The sequence below is a fragment of the Antennarius striatus genome, chromosome 18 (assembly GCF_040054535.1).
Source record: "Antennarius striatus isolate MH-2024 chromosome 18, ASM4005453v1, whole genome shotgun sequence".
Classification (NCBI taxonomy): Eukaryota; Metazoa; Chordata; class Actinopteri; order Lophiiformes; family Antennariidae; genus Antennarius; species Antennarius striatus.
Genome location: NC_090793.1, coordinates 8,919,179 through 8,941,590, shown reverse-complemented (window position 1 = coordinate 8,941,590; position 22,412 = coordinate 8,919,179). Strand labels below are relative to the sequence as shown.

Sequence of the window (22,412 nt, the reverse complement as noted above, 5' to 3'; positions counted from 1 at the left end):
CCAGTATTAGAGGTAGGTAGGGTAAAGCCCAGTTTGCAATAACTGACTTTAATCCATTTGAATACTATACATCAAAGGCACTTTGATGGCTTTGGGACTTTGGTTTTTATCTGGAGGACAGGGGTTACCCATGGCAACCAAGGCTGCTGACCCCTGACAGTGAACCAGCCCCCCCAGAACTTCAGCTGGCCTAACTGCAAGATGAGAGGCTGGGCGGAAATGACCGCAGGCCTGCTGAAAGCCCAGGATGATTCCTGAGAGGTGCTTGTCATATAACTGTGTTGTTCTTCATACTATTGCCTCTATTATAGGAGAACAACATGTGTGTATCATGTGACTAAAACTGACAGAAAAAAAAACTTAGAATGCTTAAAAGCTATACTAACTAGTACAGTGCCACAACTATTGATGTAACAACTAAAGCAGTTTTGGCTATTATCAAGGAAACCACACAAAGGAGCTAGATGGTAGACTATATATGTAGCCACAGAAATGAATTCTTGATCAGGATGTTGTCAGAGTTGTGCTGCAGTCAGAGGGAAATGCGTTATCCATGACAGGCCTGAGCAAAGTTGCTTTAATTCTGCAGTTGTGACTCTTGTCACTGGAGACATGAAGCAACCATATGGTGATACTCTCTTACCACTCTGAGATTGGAAACCTTTATATTATCCATTTTAGAGGGACATATCCTTTATAATGGATAATATAAGGGTTTTCAATCTCAGAGTGGCAAGAGAGTATCACCTCCTCAAAAGCTTCATGTGGAGTTAAATTTCCCTGCATTAATTTGCTTAAAGGCGGCACAGTGGTGTAGTGGGTAGCGCTGTCGCCTCACAACATGGTGGGTACGGGTTCAAGTCCCTCACAGTTCGAGTCCTTTGCGCATACTCTCCCTATGTTGCCGTGGGTTCTCTGGCTTCCTTCAACCACCAAAAGCATGCGCTTCAGGTTAATTGGCTTGTCCCAAAATTGCCCGTAGGAGTGTGTGTGTGAGTTTGTCTGTCTTTGTATGTGGCTCCGCGGTGCACTGGCGTCATGTGCGGAGTGTCCCCCGCCTCACGCCCTATGCCAGCTGGGATAGGCTCCAGCTTCCCGTGACCCGCTATGCCGGATAAAGCGACAGAAAATGAATGAATGAATAATTTGTTTAAACACATGAGTGTACTTGTAGTTTTCATTGAATTGAGTTAATGTCACAGACCGCTACAGTTTGTGGCATTCGGTGGTGATAAAGCCACAGGCTTTCACACTGTAGTTCACAATCTGAAGGAATCTGGCGTCATGCTGAGTCTTTTCTTTTGCAACTCACCATATGAATAAATCTTCAAGATATCAGTCTTTTCCCTATTTTATCAGGTGATGTACTGATAAAAAAATATTTTTTTTATATATACATAAAAAATATATATTTTATTTAATTTATTTATTTTACTGTTTAAACTGTTGTTATTCCTGCTACTATAATAATCAGTGGTGATACTTTCTAAGTTAGTCCCTGCACGTGTGTTGGCAGTGCGCCACCTATCGGGAGAAAAGAGCATCAGCAAGTATAAAAGCCAGTTTCAGACTGTCAGCATCGTTGAAGGACGAGCAGGAGCATCACTGTGGACTCTAGTCTGAAGGCTGCCAAGTAGGTTGAGGTGGATGTAAAAAAAAACCCCAAAAAACAGCTGTATTTCGGCTGATCTGCGAGCAAAGAAAGATTCAAGTTTGAAAATCACTCGGATAGAAATAATGCCACTCATCAGTAATGATCTTCCGTTGAGACTTTGAATGAGGTCAAATCGCAGGACGATGGTGACATTTGAGACCTCGGTTGCGCACTCGACCCCTGGAAGTTAGCGGAGGAACTTGTTCCTGGTCGTCCGCAGCGCCATGCAGAGCAACAGCAGCGCCTCCGGACCGCTCAGCGCGCAGAGCGCCTGCGGTGAGGATGAGGGCGACATCTTCAAACTTGTGAGCCCCCCAGGAGGAGCTTCGAGCCCCGCAGCCCTTAACCTCTCGTTGAACTGCTGGCTTCACATCCTCGCTAAAGAGAACTCTTTGGAGCTGTATGGAGACAGCGCAAACCTGGCAGTAGGTTTTCATTTTTAAAGGCAATGTTAATATAATTTTAATGGTCATTATCAATCATATTGATAATAACATTAATAATATTAATAATTATTTTCCATTAAGTATTTCATTATATGTTGGAAGAAAGGGTTGGAGAACCTTGTGTTTTGGATTCTTATTATGTGATCATCCTCATTTGTTTGCTTGTAAGCAAGATATCACTGTTTAATCAGATTAGTTAATAAATGTCAAGAAATAGAGGAAGAAATATTATATTTTTTGATATCATAAAAAATGTCTAGTTAATATAAGAAGGCTCACGGATGAATGACTCAAAACGTTGGTTTCTAGATCTGAATAATCCACATTGGAAACTAAAGGGCGGGTCCTATGCTAATCCTACTCTCTGATTGGTTTATCATGACTATGACGTCTCACACGCAGCCAAAGTATTCTGACGTTCTCAATCTATCAATTAATCAGTCGATGGATTTTGTTTATTGAGCGCTTAATCACGTCAACAAACATTTTCAAACCGCTATAACAAACAGAAAAAACCCAACAAAGTTCATATTTAAATAGAGGGAAAAAAGTCAACTTGAATGGAAAATCATGTTGATAACAAACATAATAATTAAGAAACTATTGATGTTAAATATGATTAAAAATGCTAGGGAGAGGTTTCCAGGGTGCAAACAAATTTTGATTTGAGGAAATGATAAAGTGATGTGATTGCGGTGACATCAGCCTAGTGTGTGCTATGACCTGGGTGTCAGAATACAAATGTATGCTGATAAAAAATATTTTATTTTCACACAGACTGGCATAGATTGATAGGTAAATTACGTTATAATATAATATAAAACAACATAACATAGTATAATAAACAATGTTACTCTAGCAAAGAAAATACATCAAACAATCACGATTGAGTCTCACTGTTGAGCTTTTTTTTTTTGTAAATTTTTTTAAATTTGCTTTCCTTTAGTGTAAAATATTTTCAGGTGTCTGTGAGTGGGTGTTTTCTAATTTTTATATTGTGTCGTTTCCTAATGCATTCTGTTTACCACAAAACATGATATAAAAAGAAGTATTGATTGTATTTGGCAGGTGCGAGTTCTCATCGCCATGGTCTACCTGGTGGTGTGTGTTCTAGGGCTTGTGGGTAACCTACTGGCCCTTTTCCTGCTCCACTCTCACCGCCGGGGCCACCACAACTCTTCCATCGATTGCTTCGTGATGAGCCTGGCGTTGACGGACCTCCAATTTGTCCTCACCTTACCCTTCTGGGCTGTGGACACATTGCTGGACTTCCACTGGCCCTTCGGATGGGTCATGTGTAAGATCGTGAGCTCGGTCACCACCCTCAATATGTACGCCAGTGTCTTCTTCCTCACTGCCATGAGTGTGACCCGCTACCACTCCTTAGTCACCTCCCTGAAGATGGATAGTCCAAGGAAAGCCATGACTCGAGCCAAAGTGACCAGCGTAGCCATTTGGATGGTGTCACTGGTGGCCACACTGCCTCATGCTTTCTACTCCACCACAGTCCAGGTTGGTTGGATCATACCACCATTACTGCTTTTATTTGCTTGAAGTACAAGGTTTCACTGTTGGATTACCAACTTCTTATCACTGTTGCTTGTCCTACAGGTTTCTGCAGACGACGAGCTTTGCTTAGTGCGCTTCTCTGACTCTGACTCAGACCACTGGGATCCTCAAGTCCTCCTTGGGCTCTATCAAACACAGAAAGTCCTCCTAGGGTTTGTTGTTCCTTTGATTGTCATTTCTGTGTGTTACCTTCTCCTCCTGAGGTTCATCCTGAACCGGCGCATTGTAGGCAGCATGGTTGGCGACAGCATCACGGAGATGTCAGAGTCTGAGAAGGGACGCCAACGCCGTCGCTCCAAAGTCACCCGCTCCGTCACCATCGTGGTTCTCTCCTTTTTCATCTGCTGGCTGCCCAACCAGGCTCTCACCCTGTGGGGAGTGTTGATCAAATTTGACTTGGTGCCCTTCAGTAAAGCCTTCTACAACGCCCAGGCCTATGCCTTCCCAATGACAGTGTGCTTAGCTCATGCAAACAGCTGTCTCAACCCAGTACTGTACTGCCTGATCCGGAAAGAGTACCGAGCTGGACTGAAGGCGCTACTGTTGAGAGTGTCTCACTCCATCCGAAACGTCCTCACCCTGGCTTTGAGAGGGAGGAGGGTGGAGGAAGTTCCACCCAGGCTGGTTATGATACAGCACGACAATATCTGACCTTGTCTCCATAAAGGGAAACATGAGACAATTCTTTGTCTATCTGAAAAAGCAGAGAATATTGATCAGCACCCTCATGCCTGAACCAAAGCTACAGTCAGCAGCAGGCTAGATTAGTGTAACCTAGCATTGCATAAAGCAACTGGTCCAGCTCTGTCTCACAATAATTAAATCTTTCCACAAGCAACTCGATTCATTTATTTTTATAAAGTCATATGTAAGTCCTCAAATGTCTATTTGCATTTGTATCATTCATACTTTGTGGAAAAAATGACTACAGTATTTTCCACACTATAAGGTGCACCCAAAAGCCTTTAATTTTCTCAAAAACCGACAGTGCGCCTTATAATCCGGTGAGCCTTATACATGTAAAAAAAAGTTTTAAAATAGGCCATTCATTGAAGGTGCACCTTATGGTCCAGTGCGCCTTATAATCTAGTGCACTTTATATGTGACAAAAGTTTTAAAGTACACCTTTCATTGAAGGTGCGCCTTGTAGTGCGGAAAATACTGTAATCACCACACTACACGTTTTCTTTACTCTGGTTTGAAGCATCTTCGAGACACTATTAGCCAGGAAACGGGTTGTTTTTTGTCCAACAAAAAGAAACAAATGTTCATTAGCGTGCTTTATAGTTGTCAGAAGGCATATTTAATTTATTTTATACAAACAAGGCAGTTGTTTATCTTTCCTTTGGTTTTCATACAGGATTCATGAAGACTCATTCGGATTCTTATTAAATCAGATTTTCTTTCTTTGGCTCAGTTGTTTTTATTCATTCTTGATGGTTTTGATTTTATGCTCCAACTGTTCTATTTTTTTTGTTTAAAATTGTTTTAATGTTTTATTTTTTTGTTGTCGAGTTGACCAGCCAGTGGTTATGCTAAGCCAAGTTCGTCAACCCCGAGCTATTTAAACTACAGATATGAGTGTTAACAATCCTCTTACCTCAAAAGCACATGCATATTTATATATTTTTCTTCCTTAATCTTTACTACATGTGTTCCTTTCTTTGGTGACGTTTTAAAATATACTTTATATTTCAACCATAAGACGCTTCAGGACCCTAACCAGTTCAGACTTGAACCATAATGTCATTTTTAATTTTTGTGAACTCATTTTCACATCTTCATTTCACATTTTCACATCATCTTTCATCTTGATGCATTCCATGTGGGATTTTGAAAATAATTAAAATATAAAATGATCGGTCTCTGAGTGACAAGTCGGTTTTGGTTTTTTACTGTACAATCAAACAAAAAGTTTAATGTCAAACATTAAAGAGGTAAAATAATCTGTGCTTTCTATCTCAAACCCCAATATTGATAATCATATGGAGTGTAGAATTTTTACTTGTCATTAATGTGCTTATTTTTTGTCTCCCTGAATTCCCTCCTCACATCAGTAATCCTTCAGTGCAGGCAGTCTGATGCTAGCATGAAATCTATGGATGTTCCCATGTTCCACTGTAGCACTGTGAATTGTTTTGTGACTCGTGTGTGTAATGTGACATTCCATTAAAAAAGTAAACAAAAGAATGAGTGATGTGTCTGGAAGGTAAATTGTATCTGTTGTCACGGCAATGCACGAGCAGGCAGGCGATGACAATGAGTCAAGCTGCTCCACATTTTTACCCTTTTGCAACCTTTAAAGTTTGAAAACGGACAACCAGCTACCAAGACAACAGCTGACATGTAAATGCCATACAAACACGCGCGCGCGCACACACACACACACACACACACACAAACACACTCCTTCCATTATGTGCCACTCAAGTAGTAATTACTTTTCCAATCAGACATCACAACTCCTATTCATTCAGTACATTCTGTTCCTGGTTGAAAGCAAGTAGGTCAACTGTGGAAGGAAAAAAAGACAAAAATCAATTCAAACGTGTGATTTCAACGTGAATTGTTTGAGTCTGTTCTCATTCAGAACGGCGCACTTCTCCATGCTCTTCTGTCTTTTAAAAATTTAATCTTTCCCCTTCCCTCAGATGAGATTGTTTCATAAAATTCTAACATGACAGAGCAGCTATAGGAGAAAAACGACACTGACACAGCCCTTCTGTATTTCAGAGCTGTGTAACAAAAAACAAAGCCTTGACAAGGTACAAGCACTGCAGATCTTGCATGCACCCAGTCCTTCATCTTCGTACACAGGATGATGAAGAACATTTGAGAAAAGCGAGCTGTGGTCATACATTCATGCAGGGCTGGATGCATCGATTACAGGATGAGATAGGATGAATGATAAATATGTGAATGTATTAAAGTGGGTCAGGCAGTAAAATCATGAGGACTTCCTGTGTAACCTTGATTCCCACTGGGAATTTTATTTTAATTTCCAATTTAACAGTTTGAGAGGATGTCTGTGCCCACAAATGGGAATTAAGGGTGGGACTAGTCATTAGGGAGAGATATGCTGCTGCTCTCCTCCCTCTCTGCTCTGGACGACATGACCTTGGATTCATCGATACCAGATGTACTTTACATGAAGAGGAAGATGTCCTCAAATTAAATCATATATTACATTATGTTTTGGCTAAATACAAACTAAGCTGTTTGTTCCCACAGGTACAGAGGGACATTTCAACCAGCTGTCACGTTGGTACTGCATAATCTACCAGCCAAATTGAAACCTGAATACAGTATTAATTTAATAGGCTGCAAGCTCCACTTCAACATTCAAAGGCAAAGAATGTTGAGAAGGAATCACATTTATGAATAAGAGATATAGAAAAAAATATAGTAGACACGCATGATATCAGATTTTCTTTGTGGTCAAGTGTTGTCTGTTTTGTCCTCTTCAGTCTATTACATCCGTTGTGTCGATGAATTAACCTTGAGATCGTTATAAAAGAACCAGTGGGAGGCAAGGCTGAAGTAAACATGAGTGGTCACACACTGAAAGACCAATTTATTTGTTTGTTTTTGCCTGTAACCAGTAAGCCGAACAAAGAGAAAATGGGAAAGCAACTCAATGTGCTGCTGAGCGACCATGCGTATGGCTTTTCTTTTCACTGCTACGCTGACATTCAAGGACAGTCTGAACATTCGCTGAAAGCATGCATCATCCCCTCTGACAATATAGCTCCATCGATGGACTCAGAAGAGTTTAACCTTCCACTGCACTTATTATCCATTCATTGTTTCCCACAGACTACCAACAGTTGGAGAAGCATGACTATGAGGTGTGCAGTACATACCTGGGTTGAAACGTGTTAAAAATCCTATTTTAGCTGTTTTCTTAAACCAGGCCTGAGAATATTCAGTGGTCTCCTGAGAAAATTACTGGAGATTTTTTATTGCAAACTGTATCCAAATGTTCGAAGGTAAATAAACAAGTTGGTTTTATTAGATTTAATTGTTTGGTTATGACGGACACCGGAATGAGGCCACATGAGGACCTGGGATTTGTTCAAGGGCCCCTCTGATGAAACAGATCTCAGCTCTTCATGACATCTTAACATACAACTAACAATCATTTCCCTGTAGCATAACCTGGTGGAAATTACTCATGTGTTTGTTTTGTAATTTCATTCCATTTCATTCCTTTAATCTGAGCCTTGAATAATGCAGGAAAAAGCATGCCATGAAATCCAATATCACCATTAAGTTTCAGTCAAAAGCTTCCTGCTGCAGAATTACACGGTACTTGGTTTTATCATTTATGCTGCGCTCAGAACAAAAACATGTCTCTCGAGAGAATTTCCTTCCGCGGTCATGAATTGAAATGAAGTTGTTAGTGATCGGAACTTCAAGACACATCAAAATAATCGACAAGATCCTGTTCTTGTCAGGGACAAATTTCTGAAATTATTAACTTCACCATTAAAATCATTCCAATGAGGATCCTTTGGGAATTAAAGCGGAGAAACATAACATCAGATGGGCTCAAAAGGACATCCTTGAGCTAAAGGTCAGTCCGGTGGTTACAACTTTGGAGATGGGTCCAGGCGATAGTTTCATTTTTCAGAATATTAATGTGAATATTACTGTTTTTGCCGTGAATATTAATGTTTTGGTGGCGCAGCGTGGGTAGCGCTGTCGCCTCACAACACGGTGGGTCCGGGTTCAAGTCCCACTCTGTGTGGAGTTTGCATGCTCTCCCTGTGTCTGCATGGGTTCTGTCCGGGTTCTCCGGCTTCCTCCCACCTCCAAAAGCATGCCCTTCAGGTTGATTGGCCGGTCTCAAATTGCCCGTAGGAGTGAGTGTGTGTGTGTGTGTGTGTGTGGTTGTCTATCTTTATGTGTGGCTCCGCGGTGCACTGGCGTCGTGCCCGGAGTATCCCCCGCCTCACGCCCTATGCCAGCTGAGTTAGGCTCCAGCTCCTCGTGACCCGCTACGGCGGATGAAGGGGCAGAAGATGAATGAATGAATGTTTTCAGACTTGTTAATAAAGTTGAAGCCTTCGTTGTTTTAAACATCTTCTGATCTGATTTTAATCCGGCTCATGCCTTCCTCCCCAGAGGCCTTGAACTGAGTGGGGAGCAGCTGTAAACAAACAGGAGTTTTGTCAATACACTAATTTCTTCAATGAGATTCAAGGACTGGATATGGACAGTTTGTTTTTTTTGGTCAGTTTAAGGAGAGAAGTCTGTCACGTCCCAGTTCGTTATATTTATGAAAGGAATGAACAAGGCCTACGCTGCAGGACAGGAAGAGTCTTTGTGGCGTGTGATAGACAGAACCCAACCCTACTGAAAAGATTCATTCAGAAATGCCATGGCTATTTCTCTTCTTTTATTTCCACTGGAGTGTCTGCCCTCTCCTTCTTTACCAGGAGCGTCTCCACATCACCACCGCCATTGTCCGTTAGCTCTGTCGCGTCTCTTTTCCTGTCCTCCTTTATGACGTCCTTCTTTGACAAACCCTCTGCAGCGGCTGCTCGTGGCGGTTTGATTTCGGACTCGAAGGAGGCCGTTGAGCTCTCGCACACCGTCGGACCATCCCACTTTGGGATCTCCAGTCCCAACCGCTCCATCAGCAGCTTCATCACGTCGTCCACGTAACCGTGGATTATCAGGTGGGCGTGCTTGTCCTACGACAGTAAAGATCACAACCTTCAAATGATTAACATGGAGGTTCTGGCCTTGAATTTGCTCACGTTCTGTTTCCAGGTGGGGTTGCGTTCGACGACGCTCACATGCTTCGTTGGCTGCAGGTTGACGATGGCGACCTTTCCCCCTTTGCGCTTGGTGAGGAGAGGAAGGTCTCCGCTGGGTTTTATCTGCAAGGACGTGCCGAGCGTTAAAGCCAGGTCTGCTCGTCTGGACAGAAGAGCAAAAAGTCAATCCATTTATCAATCAATAAGAATTTATTGTGTGCTGTTCCACATCGATGGTGGCAAATGAACATGAGGTAATTTCGAGGCAGATATGTCACGGTGCAGCAAGTCCACACTTTTTCCCAATTTGTGGCTTCCATGAATTAACGTCACATTGACATCACATTGTGAAGCAGCAGATGGTATGGATTCAAAAAAGGAAGAAAAAAAACATTTGGGATCATCCTTTAAATTCTACGTTGCATTTTAGCCTGTGGTTAAAATAAATTGCTTGTAGACTGTAATGTTGGAAAGGGAAAATGTCCCCAACAAGGAGGATTCTAAAACTTTTTCATAGAGGAAATACAAAAGTTTGGAAAAAGATGTTAGCTGGCAGCAGGAAATAACCTCCATGTATAATCAGAGCGGTAAGTTGGGGTTACATAACTCTCTGGTGACATTTAGGATTGTTCTACAACACTTAAGAGTGTCCTCCGAATGTAACTCCAGGATGCACACACGATGCCCTTATTTATACAAAATAAGGGCATCCTGGGTGGGTCTGCTGTTGTTACAAATCCACGTCTGATCCGTCGAGGCATGAACTCCATCAGATGTCTAAAGCTGTGTCACTCTACTTTTTCTTTCTTAACCAGCATTAACTTTTCAGCTTTTTTTTGTTTTGTTTCAGTGGTTCTTCTGTGGAATCAGAAAATAGCATCCATACAACAGTGAGCCTTGGACGTTTCTACCCCTGTTGTCAATTCATATGTTGTCCCTCCTTAGAACGGAGAACCCGGGAGCAGCCATCAAAACTCAGTCTTTGCTTAGGTTCGCCATTTTTCGTGTTTCCAACGTTTGTTCACTCTTGAAGATTTCCCACCCGCTGCCAAGTGCCATAGTCACAACATACTCCCCATTTCTTAACTTCGTCTGTCAGTAGTTATGCTATGGCCGACTGATGCATAGGTCACCATCTCTCCACATCTGAATGCAAATGAATGAATGAAAGTACTTCCAGCGTATGTGCAATAAAAAGATGGAAATATTTCTGAAATTGATGGAACAAGCTCAGAAAAATAAGTCTGCATTATTCTTTTGTGCTGAAAAGGTTGAAAAATCTCTCTGTGATTGAAAAGGCGATGCGTCTTTTATAGGTCACCACCATCAAGGTGATACACGGGCATCCAATTTATCTCACTACCATGTGTAAACACATAATAAACGCTGCATGCGTCACATAAGATGCATAGGAGGCAGATAGACACATTAATGCATGCTGTGATGGAACAAAAAAACTAAAAGCTTGTCGGCTTATCTGGACGCCGACAGCAAAACCACACAGAATGCTACAGCAAATAGATCAAACACATTACTTCACAGTTTATACTTCACAGGATACGTTTGATCCAGGCCTCGTTGGAACAGGGAGAAGAACACAGCATGATTTAATATGTTACTTCGTTATAAAGACACACGCCGAGTGAAAAAACACAAGTAAAATAATGGAAAGACTGGAAACAATGAAGACCCAACTGCTGTAATTTTCTTACCTGCTGGCATCATCGGCTTTGTTCAGGTCTCTGTCAGGAAGAGCATCCTCCCAGTCCAGTATGGTGCTCATCAGCTTCCCTCTGTTACAATGAGGAGCACACAGTTATACAAAATAAGGGCATCCTGGAGCTTTACTAAAAATTGAAAAAAGGCAGTGAAAAACAAGCGTTCACCTGCAAGCTCTCAGTCCTCTGGATCGTACCACTTCGCAGTATCGGCCTGTCGGTTTCAGCCCCATTACACCAATCACTTTTTCTCTAACATACTGCCTGGAAAACCAAGACTCCTACAGGTTACGTCTCTGTCCAAACAGATCAGCTTGTTTAGGTACAGTTTAACCTTAACAAGCACCTTAATGAGGGCCATTGAATATGAATTAGGTCAACATGATGCATTTTTCTACTTATGCAATTTCCTCCGTATCTATCCATCTACTGTATCTAATACTTTTATTATCAAGCAGAGAACCTTTGCTTCAAAGGGGAAGCTCTTTGTGCATAATAATGAGTAAAAAATATATTTATTCCTCTGCTGCAGTACATCCCACAAGTGAGACACTCAACAGAGATCTGAACTCCGCTCAGGTAATAGTGGATAATTACAGTAATTATCATGTTCCTGCAGTTACTCCGAGATAATAAGCACTCTAGACAGAAGCAGTGAAACACAGGTGAGAAAAAAAAAAGTTCCATTTTCATTTTCAAAAAAATCTTAAAGCTTGAGATTGCTGGAACCCTTGAATGACAAATCAGTGAGGTTGTGTGTGGTTTGATTTGAAATGTGTTTATGATGCCATTAAATCACTTTTATCTGTTGAGAAGGTTTACAGCAGCTACTTCTGGTTTCGCAAAATATAATTTATTCTTCAAAAAGAAGATATTTCAGAGACATTTGTTACGACTGAACTTAACTAACACAAGCAGGAGAAGTAGACATGCTTACACACACAAGACTGAACTGGAATCTGAAAACATAATCCTTTAAAGCACGGGGCTTTATTCACCATTGTAATAATCAGTTGATTTATTTAACATAAAATAAATGTAAATCTCTTCCCAAACATTCCAGGTTAAACCCCAGGCACTGCCTGCGATTACAGCCGGGAGTCGTCTGGGCCCGGTGACAGCTGGCCTACGCTGTGTGAGAATAAGCTTGTCTGCACCAGAAGGTGGGACTTTTTGTTTCTTCTTTTTTTTTTTTTTGACACATCGTAGGATGCATCAGAATTTCAACATGTTTTTAGGGCATTTTCTAATTTGGACTGTTGCAAAGCAGGAGATAGGATTTCTTGGACTTGTAGGCATTTTTCTACTTATTTCTATAATGCCTTTTATCTTCTTGTTCCGATTCAACAGTGGAACTGGGGCGGTTTATCTCTGCAGCTGCAGGGTATCCATTTCCTTGTTGAACAGCAGAGCGTTCAGAGATTGCACTCTACACATTGCAGCTATTAAATGTGTAATTTTTACTTTTCTGTGAACAGATCAGACTTTTCTCCCTCAAGAGTCCCTGAAATGTTTTTCAATCAGTTTTCTGATCAAATGTGTTTTCCAAGATGCTGGAAACACACGTGGGGCTCGAATACTGCTTAGTAATGTTAGCAGTGACTAAACCGCCAACCGTCAGCGCGCTTTACTCATCGTGTTGTGAACGTAGATTGTAAATTGAATAATTATCTGTGTGTGTTTGTGTGTGTTTATACCTGCCACACTTCTCACACTCCTCCACAAACATGTTCCCATGAAGCTCAGACAACAGATCCCTGCAAGAACAAGACGACGCAGATATGAACACCTCTCTGGGATCGTCGTCTCCAAAGTTAACGTCGGGGCTCCTCAGCACCAACTCTTTTCCATCTCCCTCTGATAAATATTCTGAGGCCACATTCACGTCTGCTCTCCACCTGACAGCTGTGCAGATTCATGTCATACCAATTTACTTCACCAGCTCTTCTGCTGTCTTGCTGAATTTCCTCAGAGCGTAACCACTTTGCTGTCTAGAAACATCTATAATAAAAAAAAAACAACTTTCCATCCAGCCGACTGATGGAGGGTGAACAGAGAGCTCTGAAATGGCTTCCAGGGAAAACAGGTTTCACTATATATTAAGATCTGGATGCACGTACTATACAAAAAATTGGATTCCTGGCCTTCGGGTCATCCAATACCCTACTCAGAATTTTTCATTACACCTGCTTTTATTTGAAGTTATGTGAGGGGTTTTTAAGAGCAAATCAATTCAGGCACTATTACAGCTTTTATCACAAAGCAGCAGCTTCTTCATCCAAAAACAATGAGTCACAACATAACATGCGACAAAGTGACGGCACGCTATATCCCACAGCTGAAACATCAGAGGGATTTTTGTTAATAATATATAAGACATAATGAAAAAAAAGGTTTGTGTCTCATCCTCGATGAGGGTTTTGAGAACAAGTCTCCTTTGCTTGTAGGAAGTACCTCACGTCTACTTCTAATATACAGTATTCCTTAATTATTAAAGGTTAACCGACCACATTATGTGCAAAACGCTTCAAATCTATGGAGATGAACAACAACAAAAAATAAAAACAATATCTATTAAAATATGTTTCTGAGCTATTGTGTTCAAAAGAAGGCAGAAAACAGAGACGTCATAGCAAACTTGACCTTTGACCTTTTCGTGATGGCAAATTAGATGCTTAGGTGATAAATTATCCTAATTAGCATATCAGTTACAGAGTGAATATAAGGCGGTCAATTTGAATTCATCCTTTCCTTGCTCACAAGTTAACAAACAACAACACAAACACACCTAACTGGTTACGCAACATGTGAGATAAAATGTTCCTTCGTGATAACGATCCCAGTCGGCTTCTGAGTGCTGACGCTCCAAGATGGAATTCATTTCTACTGTCGGACAGGGTGCAGGGTGGGCTTACCTGGGGAAACCTGATCGGACATGCAGGCCGTCCACATTCTGGCTGATGAGGTACTTGAGGTACCCGGCCCGCTGTAGCCCCAGCAGGGCCATGTGAGTCAGGCTGGGCCGGGCATCTTCGAACGTCGTGTCGAACTGAGGGGACTCGCCCTTCTCTTCTAACGTCCACACACCCCTTGGACCCCTGAAGGAGAACAGAGTGATGGCTGTAAATGATGTGAACCTAACCGTTGGCACACACACATTTAAATCCGGGCATAAAAACATCCTCCAGGTGAAATGTTTTGTCAGGTTTGTTGGAAGTCCTTACGATGTGTAACATTCACACAGCTGCCAGGTTACTTTAGGGACTGACCGCTGATCCATCAAGACTCAAACAAAAGGCAAAACAGCTGATTCCTTCTTTTGAACTGGAACAACCCCATCAACCATCATCAGTCATTGCTTGCAGCAACATCAACTGGATGTCGTTTGCAAACCTCGAAGGCCAGTTACTTTTAAGTTTGATGGGCTCAACAGAGTTGGATTTGACATTAAAATATAGATTTTAAAAAATTAAAATACTTATATGTGGGCAACAGAAAACAAACGATTAACACTTCAGGTCTGAGCAAAAGTGCAGGAACATAAAAAAGGGAATAACACTTGCATTAACTGCCTGATGACCATGGTAAAGCACTTAAGGCTTTATTTTATTGATTATTGTAATAATTGTTTCATCAATTCTTCAACTCCGCTAAAATAATTAAGTCACCCAAACTTTCAACTTCTTAATAAAACATTCCTAACTTAAAATGGTCACGACAGATTTACTTTCTTCCTCAAACATAGCAATTGCAGTCGTAGATAATTTAGATATACTGCCTCTTCTTCATAGAATATATTTGAAACCATCAGAATACAACATTTTAGGGGACTTTTCAAAGAGTGACATGTTAACACTCTTGGCCATTCATTCACTGTGGAATCATTTCTGAAGTTGTTATTAACTTGCCCTTGGTTTTATTAAACAGGATTTATAAATTTATTGTGCTATTCTCTTCATCTGGTCACTCTTGAAAAAGGTTTTTCTATCTCAGGAGATTAAAGGAAGTGAAAAGAAGAATCAAAAGAACCAAGTCAATATTGGATGATTACATGACCTTCTCCTGCTCCTGCTGGATTAATTTCAGGGAACAACTTTTGATGTATATTTCAACTCTTCAAAATCCCATCTGATTTCGACAAGCATTGAACCAGCTCTTAGTTTCTTCTACTTTTATGTGTATCTTACTTTAAAATGTGTGGCATCTTAACCCTCCCCCCAAAACATTAAATACAACTAATTAACCACAAACTGCAGGGACATGATGCAGAGGTTTGGCTTTCGGTCACGGGGGTTGTGTCATTCATCTCTGTAATGACATCACACTGCGAGGTTCGCAGCTGGAACATGCACAGCATGTAATTGCATATGTGTGCATAGCAACAGAAGGACAGCAGGAAGAACAACGTTTGCATGTAAAAACCTAGGCTCTAATGATGTTGCTGTTCGAGGTCCATGATATGACTGACAGGCAGGGAAATCAAGTCAGGTGTCCAGAGAGTAAATCTCCTGGTATAAAAACACATACGAATTCACAGAAGTGAATATCTGTCAATCACAACACGATAAAGTCCATGTTTTTTTATATTAAAAATACATAAGCTGATTGTTTTATGTCTGTTGAGGAAAACATCACAGGGAAATCTCCAATTATAGTGAAGGAAAATGAAAGTCACTGGGGTTTACTGGTGTGTTATTATTCTCGACCTCTATGACCATGCTGTGGGCAAAGGCTGCAACTAGTTCTTGTATTAACTAACTAGGTTTTAAACTAAATAGGTTTTGAACTAACTAGGTTTTAAACTACAGTATTTTCCGCACTATAAGATGCACTGGACTATAAGGCGCACCCTCAATAATTTGTTTTATAATTTCTTTCATATATAAGGCGCACCAGATAAGGCACACACAATAAAAAATGAATAAAATTTATTTGATAAACTGCAGCGGCTGTTGTTGCACAATCCGTCCACTATATGGCAATCCGTCAGTCAAACTTTATTAATAGAATTGTTGAAAGTTCCTTGTGTTTTGCTACGTAATCACCGGTGCTCCTACAGTCTGCTCTGCCGTCTGAGAGCAGCTCAGTCAGAGCCGGGACTTCGGTGACGCCCCTTGACTACCGTTGTTAGGGGGCGTAGACCCGAGTGCCTTGTGAGGGTGCGCCTCTGGTGGCGGAGTGCGAATTTTAGGCTTTTAGGTGCGCCTTATAGTGCAGAAAATACGGTAACTAGGTTTTGAATTATTAACGTAAAGATTGTATTTTTATTTATGTTATTATTTAATTATTATTTATGTTTATTGTTTAGGTTTACACAGTTTACCTTTACACTGTATGTTTTACACCTATTATGCTTAATGTGCTTTCAATTGCTCCTTGGGGACTAATAAAGTTTTCTGAATTGGATTTGAATTGAAATGAACCACCCAAGTGCCACACCCACCCACAGACCCTTCCTGCATTTCATGCCCCTCTTTCTATCATCTCTCCTGTCTCTTCAGGTAGGTAAAGGCAGAAAGCAAAAGGAAGAGCTGAATCTGACAAACAATAACCGAGTACTGCCCTCGTCTGTTCATTCAATAGCTCTACAAAAAAAAAAAGTTTCTGCCAAGACATCCAGCAGTAATGGAAAAGAAAAAATCCTGGTCTGGAGTCCAGGATGATGTTGCAGACGCATTCCACCCAAAGTTCAATTCCTCAGGGTGTTTATGTGTTTCGTGCTTCATTAGGTAGTTTATTCAGCCCCAGAAAGACATCCATGAAATGAATACATCCTAAAGGGATCGTTGTTCAACAGGACAAAACTCATTAGTCTGTTCACCACTCTTAACAAACATTTCTTTTAATTTTCTAATATGATATTTTCAAGCCTATCCAATTAAATTTCCCTTTACTATTTGGTATATTTTGGTTATGGGAAATTAAGACAAATTGATCAAAGAAGTGATAAAATATTCAACTGGAACCAGCATACATTCTAATGAATGTACCAATTGAATACTAAACGTAATATTTTACTTAAATCGTGCAAAATGGGGGCTCTATAAGGAAAAAGTGATATGATGACACAAAATACATGGAGTATTTAGACATAAAAATGTATGACATTAAACTGGTTTTAATCATTTTTTAAAAATTAAATCAGATTTGGCTTTCCCAATAAAAAGATTCAAAATAAATGCAAAGTTTTCACAAATACAGTACAGACCAAAAGTTTGGACACACCTTCTCATTCAAAGAGTTTTCTTTATTTTCATGACTATGAAAATTGTAGATTCACACTGAAGGCATCAAAACTATGAATTAACACATGTGGAATTATATACTTAACAAAAAAGTGTGAAATAACTGAAAATACGTCTTATATTCTAGGTTCTTTAAAGTAGCAACCTTTTGCTTTGATTACTGCTTTGCTCACTCTTGGCATTCTCTTGATGAGCTTCAAGAGGTAGTCACCAGAAATGGTCTTCCAACAGTCCTGAAGGAGTTCCCAGAGATGCTTAGCACTTGTTGGCCCTTTTGCCTTCACTCTGCGGTCCAGCTCACCCCAAACCATCTCGATTGGGTTCAGGTCCGGTGACTGTGAAGGCCAGGTCATCTGGCGCAGCACCCCATCACTCTCCTTCTTGGTCAAATAGCCCTTACAAAGCCTGGAGGTGTGTTTGGGGTCATTGTCCTGTTGACAAATAAATGATGGTCCAACTAAACGCAAACCGGATGGAATAGCATGCCGCTGTAAGATGCTGTGGTAGCCATGCTGGTTCAGTATGCCCTCAATTTTGAACAAATCCCCAACAGTGTCACCAGCAAAGCACCCCCACACCATCACACCTCCTCCTCCATGCTTCACAGTGGGAACCAGGCATGTAGAGTCGATTTGCTCACCATGTCTGCGTCGCACAAAGACATGGTGGTTGGAACCAAAGATCTCAAATTTGGACTCATCAGACCAAACCAGATTTCCACTGGTCTAATGTCCTTTCCTTGTGTTCTTTAGCCCAAACAAGTGTCTTCTGCTTGTTGCCTGTCCTTAGCAGTGGTTTCCTAGCAGCTATTCTACCATGAAGGCCTGATTCACACAGTCTCCTCTAAACAGTTGTTCTAGAGATGTGTCTGCTGCTAGAACTCTGTGTGGCATTGACCTGGTCTCTAATCTGAGCTGCTGTTAACCTGCGATTTCTGAGGCTGGTGACTCGGATGAACTCATCCTCCGCAGCAAAGGTGACTCTTGGTCTTCCTTTCCTGGGGCGGTCCTCATGTGAGCCACTTTCTTTGTAGCGCTTGATGGTTTTTGCGACTGCACTTGGGGACACTTTCAAAGTTTTCCCAATTTTTCGGACTGACTGACCTTCATTTCTTAAAGTAATGATGGCCACTCGTTTTTCTTTACTTAGCTGCTTTTTTCTTGCCATAATACAAATTCTAACAGTCTATTCAGTAGGACTATCAGCTATGTATCCACCTGACTTCTGCACAACACAACTGATGGTCCCAACCCCATTTATAAGGCAAGAAATCCCATTTATTAAACCTGACAGGGCACACCTGTGAAGTGGAAACAATTTCAGGTGACTACCTCTTGAAGCTCATCAAGAGAATGCAGAATGTGTGCAAAGCAGTAAACAGAGCAAAAGGTGGCTACTTAGAAGAAACAAGAATATAAGGTGTATTTTCAGTTGTTTTACACTTTTTTGTTAAGTAAATATTTCCACATGTGTTAATTCATAGTTTTGATGCCTTCAGTGTGAATCTACAATGTAAATAGTCATGAAAAGAAAGGAAACTCATTGAATGGGAAGGTGTGTCCAAACTTTTGGTCTGTACTGTATATAGTGACAAATTAATAGTGATTAATAGATTAATGGTGTCACTAAATACTGGTTTTGACAAATGGCCTGCAATACTAAAAAACTGATGTCTCATTAACGTGATTATCATCATTTTTTGACTGAATAATCCAACAACACTTAAACCACGTAACTCTTTAAGTTATTGCTCTTTTTAAATAGTAACTCATGGTAAAACACCATCATGTTGGTTGCCAAATGGAACGATGACAACGTAGTAATTTGACTTCAGTGGCCACTACTGATATTGATACTAGTAGGATTATCCTGCAGTGAAAATCTGATACAGTGACTACAGAACCACAGGCCCAGCGGTCTACCCAGCTCACCTTTAAATGTCCCTCAACTGCAATGATTGGTCAGTGTGGAATATGATGTTTAGTCAGGTTCCTGCACACCGTGCCAGGCTGTACATGACCTACTTGAATTTCATCACAGTACTGAATCGCCTTTAATAGGTCATGATATACTTTTATTTCTACTGGTATACATAGGCCTATTAACATACAGTAAAAGCAGAAGAAACTATGAGCACATGGAGAGTCTTCATCCCGGAGGAGGCGCAAAGCCTTTTATGACATCATTATGTTCATGAAAACAAAGTACAGTATTTTCCGCACTATAAAGCACACCTAAAATCTACAATCTTCCCATAAACCTACAGTGTGCCTTATATATGAAATAAATTATAAAATAAACAATTCATCAAAGGTAAGCCTTGTAGTCCAGTTCGCCTTATAGTTCAGAAAATACTGTATGCGTGACTGAGAAAAGCAATGAGCATTTGTGAAACCCGGTGAGTTTGTGCCTCACCTGAAGTCGGGGATACCCGTGGAGGTGCTGATTCCTGCTCCAGAGTGGACAACCAAGTACTGAGATTCTTTGATCAACTGAGTGAGGGTCTCGACCTTTGACCTCAGATCCTCAGGACTGTCAAACACCTGTCAGGAAGCAGAAAACTACAGGATTAAAAACAGGTGGCTGCAAGCAGCACAGATATCACACTGGTTTTAAATGCCTCCTACAAAATAAGAATAAACAAAATAACAGACAAAACTCATACAGTATTTTCTCTACTCAGCGGTTAAATGTTGTTGTCTAATAGGGGAAAATGTACCTTTAATCAATGGAAAGAGTTGAAAAGAAATGTAAATACAGTAGCAAAACAAAATCAATAACCTGCTTACATTTTCTTAGCCTACACTCTCAGCCTGAAAGTTGGGAGAGGTGAGATTGAAATATGAATTTATGTGTTTTTAAACTCAGGCAACAGACATTTGGTGAGTGCACCTAAAACATCTTTTCTTCTTACTTCTGAGCAAATATTACTATTAGAACTGAGCAGAGCAACTGTGAGATGCAAGTACTTTCAAGATAACTTTTATTGAAATTGAAAAAAAATAATTGATGGTCTACTGAGGACAAAGGCTGATGTTAAGACAGCATTTCCAACATTTTGCTTTGAACATACACTGTTATGAGTTTGCGGCAGCTACACACGTAGAAAAAAACACCGCATAATCGTAGCACAGTAGCTAATGATGTCACTGAAATGGAAGTACAACTTTGAATGGAACCATTCCCAATTATGACGACCCATTCATGTTATTCAAGTACTCTTTGTTAGAAGGTATTACATAAGATCGGATTTCACATTATTATCAGCATTATCTGAAATTTGTCCTTACGCATAAATTACAAAACTAAAAAATACGTAACATTTAAATTAACTAAATTCAACAGCATAATCATACACACAACCTGAAACAAGCATTACAAAGTGTCTGTTTCATTCATGGTGGATTGAGGTCAACACCCAGAGGTCCATCTGTGCAGAAGCCCTGCAGCTTACTTATTCTACATTCTGATTTAGTAGTTTGAGAGTGAGGGACAAAAGAGTTCAGTCAGCTGTGGGGCCTGTGGGACTCTGAATTTTCTGTTTGATGGCAGCTTATATTCTTCAAATAGGATTCATTATATAGACATTATTTTACTGTAGGTGACTTGGAAATGTGTCTCAAGTGTTTGACCCACAATCTTTGAGCATATATTCAAATGTCTGGCCAGTTTGGTTTTAAGTTAAATGGACAGATGACTGTACCAAGCACTGGTTCCGTACTGTATGACACTCTGCTTGGAAAAATAATAGCAGGATCTCTTTTTCTCCTAACGACATTAGTGTCCTAAGAGAATAAATGCGTTGCAGTGCCTTGCCGCAAATATAGTCAATACGTGCCCTACATTTTAAATTTTTATTTGTAAACCTGAGACATCTGGAAATCCGACATTCAGGTATTTTAACTCTTTTCTTCCGCCACAACATCCTGAAGCAGGAACCAGTAGTCCTCGGCTAACCGGCTAGCAGAGTTTAGAAGCTCACGGTTGACAATTAATAACTTTTACCTCAGGAAGTCCACAAACACCTTTGTCTGCGTACGGCGAGAGACCAGCTGCGTAATTTACAGACATTCCTGTCGTAATGTCGTATTAATTATCTCGGCTCAAAACCGTGTTCCTGTAAACAAAAGCTGTGAGATGTTACTGTCTCGGCGGGTTTTTAACAGTGTCGCGTGTGTGACGTCATTTATGCGCGACGACGAATGTTAGTGTTGCAGAAAAACAAATATCTCCACTAGATTCACAACATCCATAACCGTTTCTATGCATCCATAACATAATTCGCAACCTTTAAAACTTAAAGAGCCATTTGGACCCAGTTTCCACAGAAAAGAAAACACTGAGAGCCGAAAATACTTGTTGGCATCTAAAACGACGATAACCCCGTATTGTTTGTGTAGATTCTCATTCATCCAGACCAATGACCAGGATGAATGAGAATGAATGACAGTTTTCGGTCCTGAACGGCTGGAGGGGAGTTCCAAATATTTAGAATATCTTCTTTCAACACAGATCGATAAGGACCGAGTTGACCGAGAATCTTCACAATTAGGACCTTGGCGCTCTCTAGTGGACATACTGTGTAGTGGATGAATGACCTAGTTATGGCCAATGCAACGATCTCGCGAGATATGTGGAAATCTCAACCCATGTAATCTATGACAATGGTCAAACAATGTTATTTTGTCTTTCATGGTTTATTGACCATTAAAAAATGTATGTCATTCGGTCTGGATTCATCCAATTAGTCTCTGCAAATAAAAAAATCATAGTACAAATCTTGATACAATTCAATCGAATCAATACACAAATATAGCACCAATTATGTATAAAAATCAGATTGTTTTTTATAATCAATATTTTAACTAGTTTACCTAGTTTTCATTTTTATATTTCTGACATGCCTATTTCTCTCTGTCCTCCATCCTCAACAGAGCTGTTTCTTACCGCCGTCCACTCTACCCTCTGATGTACCACGTAATTGAACAACAAAACAGACTTTGTAGTTGCTCAGT

At 40.5% G+C, this 22,412-nt stretch overlaps 2 protein-coding genes across 2 annotated transcripts; one reads left to right on the top strand and one right to left on the bottom strand.

Moving 5' to 3' along the window:
• Positions 1-1,878: 1,878 nt before the first annotated feature.
• On the top strand, positions 1,879-4,411 carry LOC137612664 (relaxin-3 receptor 1-like). The gene is made up of 3 exons (XM_068341302.1): positions 1,879-2,079; positions 3,169-3,612; positions 3,712-4,411. Exons 1-3 carry the CDS (start codon positions 1,879-1,881, stop codon positions 4,318-4,320), a joined length of 1,254 nt encoding a protein of 417 aa, XP_068197403.1. The 3' UTR covers positions 4,321-4,411.
• A 2,804-nt stretch (positions 4,412-7,215) lies between these two features.
• Positions 7,216-21,807, bottom strand: sirt6 (sirtuin 6). Its single transcript, XM_068340485.1, has 8 exons — positions 21,403-21,807; positions 19,813-19,940; positions 14,068-14,250; positions 12,850-12,909; positions 11,321-11,416; positions 11,147-11,227; positions 9,474-9,597; positions 7,216-9,368 (listed from the first exon to the last, which is right to left on the bottom strand). The coding sequence occupies exons 1-8, from the start codon at positions 21,466-21,468 to the stop codon at positions 9,057-9,059; spliced, it is 1,050 nt and encodes a 349-aa protein (XP_068196586.1). The 5' UTR covers positions 21,469-21,807; the 3' UTR covers positions 7,216-9,056.
• Between the last annotated feature and the right edge of the window lie 605 nt (positions 21,808-22,412).

Excerpts from the sequence above, each read along its gene's own strand:
- sirt6 (XM_068340485.1), bottom strand. The coding sequence starts at position 21,468 with ATGTCTGTAAATTACGCAGCTGGTCTCTCGCCGTACGCAGACAAAGGT. Across the intron at positions 19,941-21,402 it reads GTGTTTGTGGACTTCCTGAG|GTGTTTGACAGTCCTGAGGA; the intron begins GTAAAAGTTATT and ends GCTTCCTGACAG. Across the intron at positions 12,910-14,067 it reads GTCCGATCAGGTTTCCCCAG|GGATCTGTTGTCTGAGCTTC; the intron begins GTAAGCCCACCC and ends TTGTTCTTGCAG.
- LOC137612664 (XM_068341302.1), top strand. The coding sequence starts at position 1,879 with ATGCAGAGCAACAGCAGCGCCTCCGGACCGCTCAGCGCGCAGAGCGCC. Across the intron at positions 2,080-3,168 it reads GAGACAGCGCAAACCTGGCA|GTGCGAGTTCTCATCGCCAT; the intron begins GTAGGTTTTCAT and ends TGTATTTGGCAG. Across the intron at positions 3,613-3,711 it reads TCTACTCCACCACAGTCCAG|GTTTCTGCAGACGACGAGCT; the intron begins GTTGGTTGGATC and ends CTTGTCCTACAG.